Here is a 16,529-nt window from a genome sequence, read left to right on the forward strand (position 1 = left end):
GTTTGTTCTGAAGATCCTGCAGCTTCCACTTCTCTTCCTAACATGGTGCCTCCTCACCCTGACTCTCATACTGACAGGAGGAACCACAGAGCTCTGTTAGGTTAAAGCTCATCTTATGAAGTTGGGATATTTTTCCTCCAACAGGTTCCAGAGAATCACCTCAAACCAGATGTTGGACTGGATTTTATTTCACCATGTCATTTGTGAATGTTAGAGCCTTATTTTCAACAGTGGAGCTATAAAGGTTGAAAAGGTTATTATTTTGGAGAAAGTCTCATCAACATCAATATTTCCACTAAATAAGATGCAAAAAACAAAATTGTTTGATAAAGGAAAAGCCTCTCAGACTTTGAGCCCGACAGCACCAAACTATTTTTTTTATACTAGACAATTAATTTATTTTCCCACAATTATTGCGGTAGAAGACATTTATTTATTAAATACTTAATGAAACATATATACCGTGTTTGATGTTTCTCGTAAATGACTTATACTCACAAAGAACAAGGAATTAGTCCAAGTTTGTCGTTTATTGAATGTTCAGAAATGACAGCGGCTGTGATGAGCCACAGCAAAGGTAAACGAAGGTAAAACAACCTGAACAGGTGATCAACTCTAAACCACTCGCACCTTTTTACTCTCCATCTCTCTCTGTCATTTAAGCACACCCGTTGCCATGGCAACCTCCTGCGTTCCACAAGCCGACCCGGGATTACGTTAAAAACATAACATTCAGTCTGATACGATATCAGGTTTGCAGGCTTGATATTTATTTTGAGATTATTAATAAACCTCTCATGAACACAGCGGTGGTTGATTAGTTAATTTTAAACTTCTGCTCTGCTGGTTATTTTGGTAATGGAACCGAAACCCACAAAATTGCACAACACCTTGTTGAAACAATAATTATTGAGATTATTGCTGTTGAATCATTAATTTGAACACGTTTTGTTGATTTTTTTTGTTGTTCTTTAATAAAGTTAACGTTTTGATAAGGAGTCAGAGGACGTGTTGGTCTCAGCCTCCTGGCTGCGTTCAGTTTGTCACTTAATGCCGAGATCGACTCAAAACCTTCCGCAATCGACATATTGCACTGCTGCTCTAGCAAAGCACGAAGAGTTCAGAAACAATATGAAATGGGAAAAAAGTTATTTATTAACTGATTTCGTCTGTTTTAGATTGTTCTTGAAAAACGAATCACTCACGGCTAATTAGTGGGCGCAGTCGCGGCTGCACAGTTTAACCCACTGATTCTTTACAGCAGACAGCTGCTCCTCTCTCTTGCAGGTACTGCGTACCCCCGCTAAATCTTTTAGGGGTACGCAGTACCCTGCCGTACCCCCTTACTTTCACCCCTGTGTATATTGCAATAGACATTTGATCAATGTAAATAAATAACACATCTCATTTGCGCTCGCGACTTTTGGCATAATAATGCCGCCATACGTGGGATCCGTCAAGCTGTTCTGTGCTCCAACTGAAGCCAATTGAGTAACTTCAGACTAGCTGAAATGACTACGGTGTGTAATTTACCAGAACACTGATGAAAAGGGTTGTGATCCTCACTGCCAATATGGGCTGGTATTATTAAAGATGATCTGTTCTGGTTGAAGATTTATTCAAAATCAGCTCCCAAACCTACTGCCAGTTCTTAGAAGACTCAAGCAGTGATACAAGAAAAAGTTTGTGTCTTTCAAGAAGACCGTGATTTTTATGCAGGACAGTTGATCGTCAACAGATCAAGAAACTGACAGACTCTATGAGTGGAAGGCTTATGACTGTTATTGAAAAGAAGGTAAAGTTAAAGGTAATTTTATTTACATAGCACATTTTCAGCAACAAGGTAAAACAAAGTGCTTTACATGAATTAAAAGGAAATACAAACAAAATGACAAACCAAAGGAAAGAGAAAAATAATCTAATGTTGATCTAAAGTATGTAAACTAGGTTCTCCTGTTCAGGGTTGCTAGATAATATACGTACATGTCCTCTGGTCTAATTCCTTTACTGGTTTGGAAGAATAGGAGTCTAAAAGGTAGTTGCTAAGTTGGTGACAGAAGGGTGGCTATATTGGTCACTGATTTAATTTTTAAATGTCAGGTTTATTTGTCAATTTCGAGTTGTATATTTATTATTTTCACTTTAAACAGATGACAAACAAGTGAGATGGGAAAAGTTTCAATTTGAATTCAGTTCCATAATAATCCTGCACACATAGACAGTCCTAAAAAAGCCAAAATCTCACTTTTACTTTCTTAAGTATTCAGGTGTGAGAGGTTATTAATATTTTGGATTGACTAAAAGCGCTGTAGATATTCAACAATAAAAATAATCCACAAAGCTACAAATTGAGTAATAATTGTTTACACACAGTACATTTTCCTTTTTTCTTTACAATGTAACAAAATGTAGATTCTTACCATGCACTGTGAAAATGAATACAAGTAAATATTTATAAAATAGGTTCCTCAAACATATGTGAAAGGATCAAATCAACACTCCAGCTATCTTTTTGATGGGCAAATAAAATTGAATACAAACCTGAAAAAAGTTGATTTTACATAATACCACTGCCGTCACCTTAAAGTTATCTGTCAAATAAGTCAGGTTGTAAGAAATTTTCAAAGGCTTTAAGTTGTCTAAAGTATGAAGGAACTGCAGTTAGGTGATGTTAAGCAAGGCCTTTGGATGCTTTTCTAAGGTTTTGTTGCAAACCAAGCATGATGATCTTACACAGACCGTGTTTGTTTACTGAATACATTAACTTTTTCTAATTTAGTCCTACAACACTAATAGTTGGTCTTTGCAGAATAAACGTCTCTAAAATGTGTTTTGCTCCTGGTTTCCAGGTGCTGCTGATCAGAGATCAGCTGACCAGGAAAGTGAATCGTTCACAAGCGCAATTAGTTGTTTCAAACAGTGTTAAAAAAACTAAGGTGGTGTTGTTAGAGCATCTGTCTTCAGAAGTACTGTGCTAAATAATATTTCTGTGGTTAAATTGATCATCTTCACAGAAACTGTCAGCATAAAACCAAAGCAGAATCAAACAATAACTGGATAAAACATTTAGAATGACGTTCCGGTTCTTTTCCTGAACCAGTTGAGAACTGGATCTAGCAGCAGTCCAGCCTGGAGCCTCTTTGGTGGAAAACCTCTGTTGACATTCTTTAGGTTAGCACTCATAAGATAACCTCTAGATGTGTGTTATTGTACACAAATGTTTTTAAAGCATATTAATTTCACAGATCCACATCTGTACTGTTGCAGAGATATAAAGTAATTTAATTGAGGTCTATAAAATTTCTCTTCCAGCTGTGCCTCCTAACATCTCAGAACTGAAGAATCTGGAAGTTCTGAACTTGTTCAACAACCAGATTGAAGAGCTCCCGACTCAGATCAGCAGTCTTCAGAAGCTGAAACACCTCAATCTTGGGTATGTGACATTTTAAGTTTCTCTTATTTGAGGCCTTTCATCATTCACAGAAACCAATCAAACAGGTATATTGAACACTGAGGTGTATCAGGACTGCATTTTCCTTAATGATGCAATTTGAGGTTAAAACTAGGACAATTTCATGTGCAGTAATATGTAATAAATGTGTAACATCTGCTTCATAAAAAAAACCCAGCAACCTGGGTTTTTATGATTAGTAAAAATGTGAGCATTAAAAGAAAAGTCCCCTATTTAGTTGACAAATTTAAACAATGTTGACAATCTGTCAATGCTTTTCCCCCCAAAAAAACTGTCTTTATCTCGTATAATAAAGTCTCATTCCACATAACAAAATATTTCTTACTGATGGTATTACAAATACTAATGACAGCATAAGGAGAATATTAAAATACAGTTATCAAAGACAGCAATACTATTGCTGCTGTAAAATCGCAAGTTATTGTGGCATAGACCATGTTAATATGAGTATGATTTGATAGAGAATTAAAGTTTTATTGTCTCTACTACAGTTTTTTACTTTTCCCGCCAACAAAAAAAGAAAGGTGGGTGATTTTCTTTGATTGAACAAAATATCAACAACTACTGTATTTTCACTTCAAAGCAGTAAAGAATATTTAATAAGATATCCTGTTGTTAAATTGTCTTTGCCTTGCATCCAAGCACCTGAACCTGCTGACCGGTACGGTGTCCATCAGGCCACGGTCAGCTGGATCATCACAGCATGGACTAACCTTTTATTTACAGTACTCAGTTAAATTAGGATCTTGAAACCGGAGCACCAGATATGCAAAAATCTACCTGCAGAYTTTRWTGGCTACCCTGACCCTGCAGTCATCCTGGACGGGGCTGAGCTGGACTTCCTCTCCTCCAGAGTGACGAGTTTTCATCACCAGTAAAGGCAAAACAAGTCTGATGTCTGATTAGCTGCTAGGAAGTATATTATATATTCACTGTTCATTTTGCTATCCTGTTTGTTCCTACAATAAAATCGAATGTCTTTAATAATGATCTGCATGTTACAAACCTGTTCTCCTTTATCTCAGTGTTTACATTACATGAAGTATTTGCATATGGACCTGGCCTTCAAGTGAGATATTAAAATACAACACTTTCAAGTAATTCCAGCAAAGAAATATGAATATTAAATAATAAGCAGTTAGTCATAAAATTCAATATACTGAATATATACCTAGTTGAACGCTCCTGTTCTCAATCCGAAAACCCTGAGTATCACAGAGCTGGGTAGGTGTACTCAGAGTGACTGTCTTCTACTCAGAATTTGTCTATCCCACTTTCTGAATCAGGACTTTAGTTTATGATTTTGAACTTCACAATATGCTAGTTTTCTGACATGTTAATGAATGAATGAGTGAATATTTTGCTTTAAATTGAAATTCTAAACAAGTGGGAAACTGGCTCTGTTTCTGTGAATACAGGATGAACCGTCTCAGTGTCTTGCCCAGAGGATTTGGATCTCTTCCTGCTCTCGAGGTGTTGGACTTAACCTACAACAACCTGAACCAGAACTCTGGTTCTCTGCCTGGAAACTTCTTCTATCTAAGTGAGCATTTGGCAAACAACACGGAACACACCATGTTTATTTGTGAGTAAGGTACATGCAGGTTACAGGTTACAGAGGGACATGCCACTGTTTCAGTAAAGACATGGCTCACATGTACACACTCACATGAACATGAAACTGGTATTATGACATTTTCCCACTCTGGGGTTTGTTTTCAAAATTGATTGTTTCTGGTCTCCCAAAATGCCAGATCTGTGTGGACACACAGCCTAGAGAAAAAACCTTTTTGGATGCACCTAATGTCATCCATATGTGGACTGGGTCTTAGGTTATGTTCACACAGGAGGCAAATGCCACCCAAATCTGTTTTTTTAATTGACTTACTTTTTGCCTATATATACCTTTCTTATGGCAGTTTGAATGAGCAAATTCTGATCTTTTCAGGCATCCAGCCTTAATTAATTCCATTAACAGTTTGTTGCTGTTTGACGTCTACATTTTTCAAGCAGGTTTTTTTGGGGTCATAAATCATTTGCAAAGATGTCTGAAATATTAACAACTACAAAACAAATGCAAAAAACAATCAGATTTCAGCAAAAAATCTGAATTAAGCATCAAGAACAGCTTTGTGAACATAGCTTTTGTCTGCTTCGACATGACTGGGAGTGATGTCTGTACCATAGAGGTTCAGTCAGAGTATACGTAGATACTGCTCTGATATAAAGCTTATGATCCAGTAAGACATAATTGGTTCAAATAGATGCTTCATTGTTGCACTTCTTTATCAGTTTAGATTGTCTGGGTTAGGCATTTGTAAGAGAAGTAATTATGGTGGAGACATCCCAGGAGGAGAACGTAAAACATGGACACAAAATGCACTTTATGTGGTTCTGTTTTGAAATGCAACAAATCAGCATCATTCTGTCGGCTGAACAGCATCAACTTCTCAGCCAAAAATGACTGATGTGAGGTGATGAAAGAAAAGTGCAGGGCATGATGGGAAAAAACATTATGCCATTAAGCACAGCTGATGGTGAGGGCCTTTGTGAGTATTTATCTTCATGGAGCCAAGTTTTAACATTCTTCAGCAACAATAGCCACCTCCTTAAAGGGGCAGTGCAACAGGAAGGCAGCTGAATTGGAATCACCACTACCAGCACAAAGTGTTGCAGATCATCACGGATTGTAGACGGCAAAGACTGCAGTCTGCAGACCTCTTCACAGACAGAACCTCTGTATGAACATCTGTTCTGGGGGATTACGTTTTTCAGAAATTTGATTCTTTTAATCTTTTATCTTCCTATTTAGCAACTTAAGAGATTCCATCGATCTATCCATCCATACATTATCTTTTCTCTAGAAGGGTTGTTCCTATCTCCAGCTGTTATCAATTAATCGCTAGTTGATCGATAAGAGCAATCAACTTTAGATTAATTCATTTATCAATCATTTCCAGCCCTACTTTAGATGTAAATTACTAAGTCTGGGCACCACCTGATTATCAGGAATATAATAAATAGATAAATAGCTCAGACTCTGTTAATGTTTATATATATACCTGCCTGATGAGGGTTGATTTTAAAATAATGCATGAAGGCATAAGTCTTAAAGACATCACAGGTCAGTACAAATTGTAAATGTTGACAAACCAGGGTTCGTTATATGAGCAGCATTTTATGTTTTCCAGGCACCATAGTGCCATTCTATAACACGATCAAGTAACTATTACCTTCAGTTGTTATAAAAATGCTATATGTTTATCAGAAGCAGAATCACGTTTATTGCCATTGCCAGTAAACAAGATCACATGTTATGTTATAAAATCTGGTGTTTTTTGTTTAGTTTTTACTGCATGGATATTCTCAGCGGTCCAGCTGCACTAATCTGTCCCATGCAGACATCTTTTGTCCACACGATATGTGGAACATGCAGCAGACAAAATAATCTGGGAACTTTTTCTGGGCGTTAGTCCCAGAGCATCCAGATGTAACAGTGATGCCATGATGATGCACTTATTATTAGTTTTTCTTTCTGCTCAAAATTGGCATTGCTGGACGATATTTATCAATTATTTTACCATTATCATCATTATTATATTTTTAATCTTTCAAATATTTGAACAACCTTGTTTTCTGTCATACTTCCTGCTAGTTGTGTCAGATGCATTTTGCACTTGGAAAAAACGGCTCAATTAGACGAGCACCAGCCTTCACAGTGCAGAGACCAGTGAACAGTGTCATATTGCAATAATTCAGTATTTCGTCATATCTAGTTGTAGTATTGTTTTATATACAGTAGATGGCAGCATATAATATATAATTCATTTATACAATTTCTTCACATGAAAATGCATGTAATTTGTTGCTGTGCTGATACATCTTTTATTTTAAAAACTGGCTAAAGGGGGATTTTCATTCAGAAAGTTTAATTTAAACTATTGAGAAAATGCTCAACATTTCATTTAAAATTACAAAGAGCATTCCAGATTTTGTTGGAATGAGGCATCATGTTCATTTGGAATAAGTGGGAAAATTCTATAAATAAGATACACAACCATCTTATTTCTGTTTTCTAGCCACTCTTAGAGCGCTGTATTTGAGCGACAACGACTTTGAATTACTTCCTCCTGACATTGGGAAGCTGACAAAGCTGCAAATCGTAAGTTCACCCTAGTTGTACTAACACGACTTGGACTGATGAGGTTTTCTACTGTCAGGAACAAATGAATGCAAACACACAAGTGTGTGGAATAATCATTCATTAATCATTCACAGAAAGTGTTTTATATTTGTGAAGGTTGTGAGGCTAACTTTATAGGGTTGATTTTTAAAACGGTAATTTGTACAAATAAATCTGTTCATTACGTTGAGCCTGAAGTTCAGAAACATGTGAATGTCTGATTTAAATGTGTAGGAGCTAAAACATTTGAGAAACTGTGTGATGCCAACGTATTTTTATCCTCATCTTTTCTTTGTGTGCCCAGCTGAGTCTCCGAGATAATGATCTGGTCTCGTTACCCAGGGAGATTGGTGACTTGGCTCAACTCAAAGAGCTTCACATCCAGGGCAACAGACTGACTGTTCTGCCTCCTGAACTTGGTACTCAAAAACATACCAACATGCACATCTTCTCTTCGTTCATCAATACCTCTCACTAGTGTTAGCAACACTACATAAAAAAGTATTTTAGCAACTGGGGATTTTCTTTGTTGATTTTTCAATTTATCATCATAACATGGCAAACTATGCAGAAAGGCTTTACTCCACTTCTATGTATAATTTACTGTTATACAAATTTATTAGCATTTTTGCTAAGTGGCAAAATCTTTTAAAGACACACTGGTTTCTAGTAAATATTGCAATGTGTTTGTTGTGCTGGACGCATACATTGATCACTCTGTCAAGATATTTTATTGTTTACAGCATACCTTCATGCTTACATGGTTTGAACAGAAGAAACCTTTTTTTCTTTATTTTTTCTGTTACACCAACAAATTCAAGCTAACTTCACTCTTTATACTAGATTCTAGATTTCTTATCATAAAAGAACTGTTGCATTTAAAGTGCTCTAGACTACAGCCACACTCACCCAGACACACATAATTACAAATTATTATAACCTTGAACTTGTTGAAAAACTGACTAGATTAACAAAAACATCTCAGACTGCAATAGATCTTCTGTTCTCAAGTAAGACTGAAATAATTGCCAAGCCATTACATTTTTTTGACTGGTTTGTCAAATCATAATAGTATTCTATTTTCAAGAAAGCTAATAGAACAGAGGTACACAAAGCTATACAGGGACTCTACTTTGTATGATGTCAAACCAAACTTTATATCTAAGAGCCATAATAAAGTCCTGAAAATAGCAGACTGGGACAATTGACGTCCACAAATGTAGACGTCAATTGTGAGTTGTTTATCAATAAACTTAGAGGTGATGTCCTCCTTTGCCCATAGGGGGAGGCATAGACCTATAAACAGGAACAAACAACCATGGTTAGATGAAAACTGAATAAACTTGTTAAAATCTCGAGACTCGTTCAAGTAATACTTAAAATCTAGTCTATCTATTGATTAAGATTTACATAAAATGGGGTTACACAGACCAAAAGAAAAGCCAAAGCAAACTTTTTGTTAATCTCTATTATAGAGAATGTGAATGGCAATAGGGAAAGAGTGCAGCACTGGATGAAGGATGCAAAGATCTGTCAACCCAGATAGCAAAATATGAGTGAATCAACGTTGAAACAACGTCAGGCTTCAACATGGATTCAGTGTTTCTGCCTGACAGTGAAACGGTATAGAAAGTGGTCGGTGATGTTGAATCAACTTTAGGGCTTCAACATAACTGGCACTATATCAATGTTGATTCAACCATCATCTGAATGTGGATCTACACATTTGTGTTGATTTCATATTGAATCAAAGTTAAGGAATAAATATTGATTCATGTACATGTTTTGGTCTGATAGTTCTACATCATAACGTACCATTACAAGTTTCTTCATTGGTGTTAAACATGCAATTTTGTTGGTAGGCTATGGGTATTATGTCGATCAAAATGATCTTACAATACCATATTTCCAAAAGTGTGTCTACACAAACAAAATGGCATTAATATTACATTTTATTTAGGAAAATAGGCATAGATCTCTAAACATATTTCACTCCTTTTTGACTGTCAGAACAACAGTCTGTTTTCCATGGAAGAACAGTGTCCATGAGGTTAAGTCTTGTACTGTATGAACTTGTGAACTGAGTCCTGAGGAGCTTCTATCGCTGTGTGGTGGAGAGTGTTCGATGCACGCTGCGTTCTCTGCACCGTGTGGCACAGCAGCCGGACGGCTCTGCAGTGGGTGGTTAAAGCTCCATAGAGGACTGTGGGGGAGCAGCCTTTCCTCCACCTCAGACCTCTACACATCATGATGCAGGAGGAGGAGGATGCTCCTCATCATGAAGAACTCCACCCATCCTGCACAGTCTGCTCCAGCCCCTTCCTCCAGGCAGAAGGCTGAGGAGCATCCAGAACAAGACCGCCGGGCTGAGAAACGGTTTCTACCCTTCAGCCGTCAGATTCCTGAACTCAAGCTGCACTTAATTCAGCTTCATGTTACTTTTTAAATTTTAATATTTACACACCTGAGTCCAAATTTCATACCACAAACAAGCAAAGGTGAGCTGAAATGCCAATAAAAAATCCTTGAAATATCTTCAGACCATCAGTTGCATCCACCAAATATTTTCTGTCTTTGGTTTTTTAAAAAGGTGATGGAAAAATCTGACAGCCATCCATCATTTTGACATTGCACACACTTCAGCACTTGGTGCAAACGCGCAGACAGTTTCAACCTTAATTGCTTTCTGACTTGTATAATATCTGATAAAATAGGAAAAATTGCAGATAAAAAGTTCAATGTATTCAGTTTGAAAATGCCACAATGTGGATTATCTGTTCAACTAAAACGGAATGAAAATGAATTGCAGTTAAATGTAGATATAATTTTAAAAATCCATGAGTAAGAACAGATTGACAGGATTTTTGGACACTGTTAGTCAAAATGACGGACAATGGAAAAGATGTAGGCTGATCTCTACTCCAAACTATGGACATTTTTGCCATGTAAATTCTTTCTACGACTTTAGGGTTGAAATTCTTTGGGAAATCGGCAAAAAAACAAAACAAGAATTCTGATAAGGTATATAAACTTATAAGCACAATTGTATATCCTCATATGCCACACCAAAAAAATATCAGAATGGATAAATTTGAATCTTGACTTGAGAAATATTGGTAATGTTCAATTGGTGCAGATCAGATATATGTCAGAATTTGTTTCTAACAAAAGGCAATCAGATGATTTGGTAATTAGCTGTGATACTATACTCTCCAGTGTAAACTTGAAGTTCGCAGAACTATTTTACACCAACCTGTTTTATATTTTCTGCTACAGCTTAAAGTTGATTGGGTTCAGATGTTATGAGGTACATGCACTTGTAAAAAAACAAACAAAAAAAACACAACTTTCAGGCACAACAATCCATAAAGATAAGGAACAGTACAATCAGAGTGTTATTGTATTGTTATGTTTGTGTCTTTATGTCTTCAGGTAACCTGGATTTAACTGGGCCTAAGCAGGTGTTCAAAGCAGAGAACAATCCATGGGTCACTCCCATCGCAGACCAGTTCCAACTTGGTGTCTCCCATGTTTTTGAATATGTTCGTTCAGAGACCTATAAGTAGTAAGTACAAAAATACACATATAGTTCTGTTTTTTGGTTTCTTGCTCTCGCCTGAACTATTTCTAGATTTTTATTGTCCTAACTTGATCTTGACACACTGTCTGGGCTTTAGGCTAGAAACTATAAATGTCTCTGCAGAGTTTTTTCATTTACATTAAATTCTACAGATAAACAGCAATAAGTTAATGTATAAAAAAAAACAGATAACAGGGTTGCTAGACCCTTGTTAACACGTCTTTGTAAATATACTGAAGGCAATATGGTTTAAGTTTCCAGGTGTGAATATTTTCTTCTAGACATGTAAGTGTTGAAAAGCAGAGCAGCTCAGAAGGATGCTATTAATTCCTTGTTCCAAGCAGCACAAAAAGCTACAGAACTGAGAAGATTTCAAATTGTTGCCCTGAGGCATTGTGTGGAACTGATCCCTTCATTGTGTGACTGTGGAAGACCAGACCTTGTTTCAGCTGTGTTAGCTTTATGCTTGCATATTTTTCTGAAACTTTCTCCCTTTACATCATGAACAGCATGCAGCAATAATATGTTTCATTTAAAGTAGGTCATATGACAGTAGCATAGCAATCATAACTTGGATTGTAATATTCCTTATCAGAGACATGAGTTATTTTATTTTCTTTCTTACACATCTATGCAATTCAAGCCTAAATGAAGTTGACGAATCTGGTTGCGATATCTTTATCAATTCAAAACTACATCTACATCCTATTTCCTTAGTGTAATGTCCAGCGCACACTACACGAGTTGTCGGCCCATTTTCAAAACCTGAGAGACACATTAGCCGACAGAAGTCCTAAGTATAACGGTTCGATCGGGTTCGTCGTGCCGTGTGGTGTCCAGCCACATGGGCACAAAATAATTTTAAAATCAGGCATTAATCAACGCTTTACTAGAATCTACCTGTGATGCATGTGGCTATAGATTCAGCGTAAAGTCATGACTGAATGAAAATCATTATAACCTATTTATGTCACGTTAACGAAGAACAGCTGAAAACTTACCGGGTTCATCAACTGCGGTAGTAATTTGGCTCCAACTCCTCCCCTTGTCATTTATATATTCTTTGCACCAAATGTTGAATAAACATTAATGTTGTTTCCGCATATCATCTCCAATGTCCGCTGGACTTCGGGTCGCGCAGTGTCAGCTATTGAGATTTCCCTCCGTAATTTCCCCTCAGAAAGCATGGAGGAGAATCCGCGCTTTCTGATTGGCTACCTGTCACATTCAACAGGCTGCGTTGACTCTCCCAGTTGGAGAAAACCCCTGATTTAGACCGGAGCAGCCACGACGATCTACCGTATCACGCCACACACTGCAGGATGATCGGTTACGAAATCATCAGCAAGAATCTTAGATCGGCCAACGATCTAAGATTATCATAAGATTGAAAATAGGAGCAAAAAATGGTGTAGGATGAACTATTGCATTAGGTAGTCAGATGTGCCCATCTTGTCCATTTAAATCTAGTGATTACTGAARGGCAATATAGTATACAGACTTCATAATCTGCACTCTTTTGGTTGAATGCAGTATTTATTTCCACTTTGGCTTTATGTTGTTTAGTTTTTATTCAAGTACGTTTTTTGTTAATGGAGACTGAGAATCCATTTTATTTTGTTTTTGGTCGTTTTATTTATTTAGTTTATCAGTTCCAGTGTTATGTGTTCTTTTGAAAATAAAGTGCATCTATCTATGGCAGGAAATAGCATGCATTATTAGTCATTTCCATTAAATCAGTGTCAAAAAGTCTTGAAATAATATCATCGTTTATCGCAATAATTCTTTAGACAATTAATCGTCCAGCAAAATTTGTTATCGTGACAGGCCTAGTTATGGTCTGTAAGATATATTTATTCTCAGTACTAGATGTGGCCTCAACAAACCCATGGCACTTCAACAATATTATTTTACCTTTTATCTGGAAATAGTGTCTGTTTATTCTTGCCATACAGTCCTCTGTATTAATTATTGCTTGAAAGGTCTTGCCATACCGTTTATTCCTCTGTATTTACTTTAGTTTCTTAGTTTATTCTTGCATTTTGTTCTTCATTCATTTCCATTTAGTTTCATTTGATTAGTTTTATCCTCTCTTGGTTTATTGCTATGTCCACTTTAGTTTCTTTCCTGTTGATAGATTTATTTTATAGTTTATTGACGCTCATCATCAGTAATCTTCACTCATCACCTGCTGCGCCTCCTAATCATCATGTGTTTCACATCATGTGTTGATTTTTCACTGTTCAGCGTCGGATTCTCTGTTTTTATGCCATAATTCACATCTAGTTCGTCGCTCCGTTTTATGTCTCGCTTCTCCTGTTTTCAGAGTTTTGCGCAATGTGCGCATCGTTTTTGATTTTTTTTTAACCCCCTAAGGTGCAGGGCGATTGGGAAACGTATCGATGGGGAAAAGGCAGACTGACATAAACCTTTCAAAACAATGGAAACAATTTCTGATTCCGATTCTGATTATTGACATTTAAAAGTGCTGTGGTACCGTTGTTCTATCACACCTGTTTCATACCGAAGGAGAAACAGGTGTGATAGGCATTTTATACCTGTCTATCGAGGTATAAAATGAACACTCTCTATCGTGGCATCACCCATGGAGGGATTTCTTTATTTAAATGGGTTCATTTTTCAGAGGGATACACAGAGAGGGTATCGGGATTTTAGTAATTACATGTTTAAAAGAGAGATTTTCTGCTGTCCTTCCATGGAAGCGGGCAGCTTTCAAACGGAAATAAAACACTTTTTAATATAAGTTGCTGCTTTGACATGATCACAGAACTGCCGAAATATATGTACAAAAATACCAGACAAAGTGAATCACAGCACCGTTATCAGCCGGTGTAACGCTGAACTGATGGTGAAGCTACTAGCAGGAGAGGATCTGCGCCAAAAGCTACAAACACTGAATAGAAGAAGAGCTGCCATCGATACAGTTACAGCCAAGCATGATTTAATGTTACACAATACAGTTTTACCAAGTTGCTCAAAGTCTAAACTGGTATTGTTGTGCAACCTCTATGCTAGAGTGTGATTAATCTGGTTACATTTTTTAATTGATAATTGACTGAAGCACTAATATCTGTCTTGTACTGTCTGTAATCTACATTATAAACATTTTCCAAGATGAAGTGGGGAACCGCTACTAACTGCAGTGTTTAGACAGTTTTAACTTTTGCTTCTGAGGTTTAGTAGGCAAACACACTCAGGTTGTTTGTTACCTGGAGGTTAGCCACCCGTCACCAGGACCTGTATCTGATGACAGAAGAGAACTCATTAGCTCACAAGCTGCCCCAGCGCAGGCATGGCAGCCTCTGTGTTCACCCGTCTGCTTTGCTTGCATTCATGCTGAGTGAGGCACACGTGGCAGGACACTTGTGTGTGTGTGAGCGTGTGTGTGGTTGGAATGGGGCGGTGGAGGAGTTTTGTCAGGCAAAATTACAAAATGTGTGGCACTGCCAATACAGGCTTTTAAATCCAGACATATGTTACCTTGGGCTGCTCTCTACACTGTTGTAAACCTTGGTTGAAATAAGGTAAAAGGCAACAAAAAGTGTAGAGTAGTTTTTATGTTGTAAAAATTCTTGAGAATACTGGTGGTATATCAGGATCTAAATCAGTGTTTCTCCATCCTGGTCCTCAGGCCCCCCCGTCCTGCATGTTTTAGGTGTTTCCCTTCTGCCACACCTGAATTGTATCTTTGGGTGATTAACAGGCTTCTGCAGGACTTGATGGTCATGCAGTCATTTGAATCAGCTGTTCTGGAATAGAGGCACATCTAGAACATGCAGAGCAGGGGGGCTGAGGACCAGGGTTGAGAAACACTGGTTTAAATATTTTCAAGATAAATTTTCTACTCACAAAAAATATATTTTTTAAGATGGTTTTTGCTGGGATTTTCCTTATTTTTACAACTCTTCCGTTGTAATCTTTCTGTCTCTGAGTCTACGAGGTATACTGTTAAATCACTTGGCACTATTGTTGAAGATACAGTAAGTCAGCTTCAAAGAGAGGCCATCAAGTCAATGGCCTTTGGCCTTGTACACTTCAGTCATGAACATATTCACACTCGCTTACTTTCTAACTTCTTAAAAAGACACACACCAGAGTAATAGAAAATAGAAAACCAAATGTTTCTACTCCTTGCTGACACAAACGCAGCTGTGTGCAAAAAGAACTGACTGGGCTTAATTAAGCCAACATGGAATAAGAGAACTCCATAAAATCAGCCAGAGGAATCGGAATCTATTCCCCTCTTTTCCTCTGCTGCTAATTGGTTCTTGCAAGTCACCATTTGAGTAGAAAAATAGGCATGGACACACACACACACACGCACGCACGCACACGCACACACCGACACACACGCAGACACACACAAATGCAAATACAAAAGTGGTAAATTATCCTATGTAATTCAGCTTTTTGAGGTTTAAAGAATTGAATATTTACAGTGTAGGTCACTATCTCTCCAGGTTCTTCAGCACACAGATTAGTGAGTGAGCACTAAGGTTATCTATGTGACACATGCAACAGCCAGTAGATATGTAATACTACTTTTAACATTAGTGAGTCACTGTCTTGCAATATTTACTGCTGATGTAGAGCCAGTTGATAGTCACTTACATTGTGCCGTTGACTTTGCAGCAATCTCTCACCCCGAACAAGCATAGCGACCTTGGAAATGAAAATCCCCCCTATAACGGGAAGAAACCTCCAGCAGAACTAGAATCGCTCACTGTGAGATACTTTCTATGTATAAAAAAAAAAGTTAAATGTTGATGTATCATTTTTTATTAGTAATCATTTTCAACCGCTAATTAAATTTTCATAAAAATAAAACATATCAAAAATATGTGGACTATAATGAAATTTGGTGCCTTCATTGACAATTTGAACACCCTGTGACTTTGCAAGTTCTTCCACTTAGAAATCATGGAGGGGTCTGAAAGACATCATTTAGAAAAAATCCAGAGATCCCAATGAATGATTTTCCATCCATCCATCCATCCATTTTCTGCCGCTTCATACGGTGTCGAGTCGCGGGGGCAGCAGCTTCAGAAGGGAGGCCCAGACTTCCCTCCCCAGCCACTTCTTCCAGCTCCTCCGGGGGAATCCCAAGGCGTTCCCAGGCCAGCCGAGACACATAGTCCCTCCAGCGTGTCCTGGGTCTTCCCCGGGGCCTCCTCCCGGTGGGACGTGCCCGAAACACCTAACCAGGGAGGCGTCCTGGAGGCATACAGATGCCCGAGCCACCTAAACTGGCTCCTCTCAACGTGGAGGAGCAG

At 37.7% G+C, this 16,529-nt stretch overlaps 1 protein-coding gene across 2 annotated transcripts in view; it reads left to right on the top strand.

The window, feature by feature from the left end:
* The window catches only part of rsu1 (Ras suppressor protein 1), a 33,393-nt gene that overhangs the window by 5,861 nt on the left and 11,003 nt on the right, over positions 1-16,529 (top strand). For both annotated transcript variants that reach the window (XM_008438254.2, XM_008438253.2), the window contains exons 4-8: positions 3,313-3,433; positions 4,891-5,015; positions 7,552-7,634; positions 7,960-8,074; positions 11,088-11,220. In XM_008438254.2, coding sequence (XP_008436476.1) covers positions 3,313-3,433; positions 4,891-5,015; positions 7,552-7,634; positions 7,960-8,074; positions 11,088-11,220 — 577 coding nt within the window. The remainder of the gene's footprint in view (positions 1-3,312; positions 3,434-4,890; positions 5,016-7,551; positions 7,635-7,959; positions 8,075-11,087; positions 11,221-16,529) is intronic.

The sequence above is a fragment of the Poecilia reticulata genome, linkage group LG20 (assembly GCF_000633615.1).
Source record: "Poecilia reticulata strain Guanapo linkage group LG20, Guppy_female_1.0+MT, whole genome shotgun sequence".
In the NCBI taxonomy this organism is placed as follows: domain Eukaryota; kingdom Metazoa; phylum Chordata; class Actinopteri; order Cyprinodontiformes; family Poeciliidae; genus Poecilia; species Poecilia reticulata.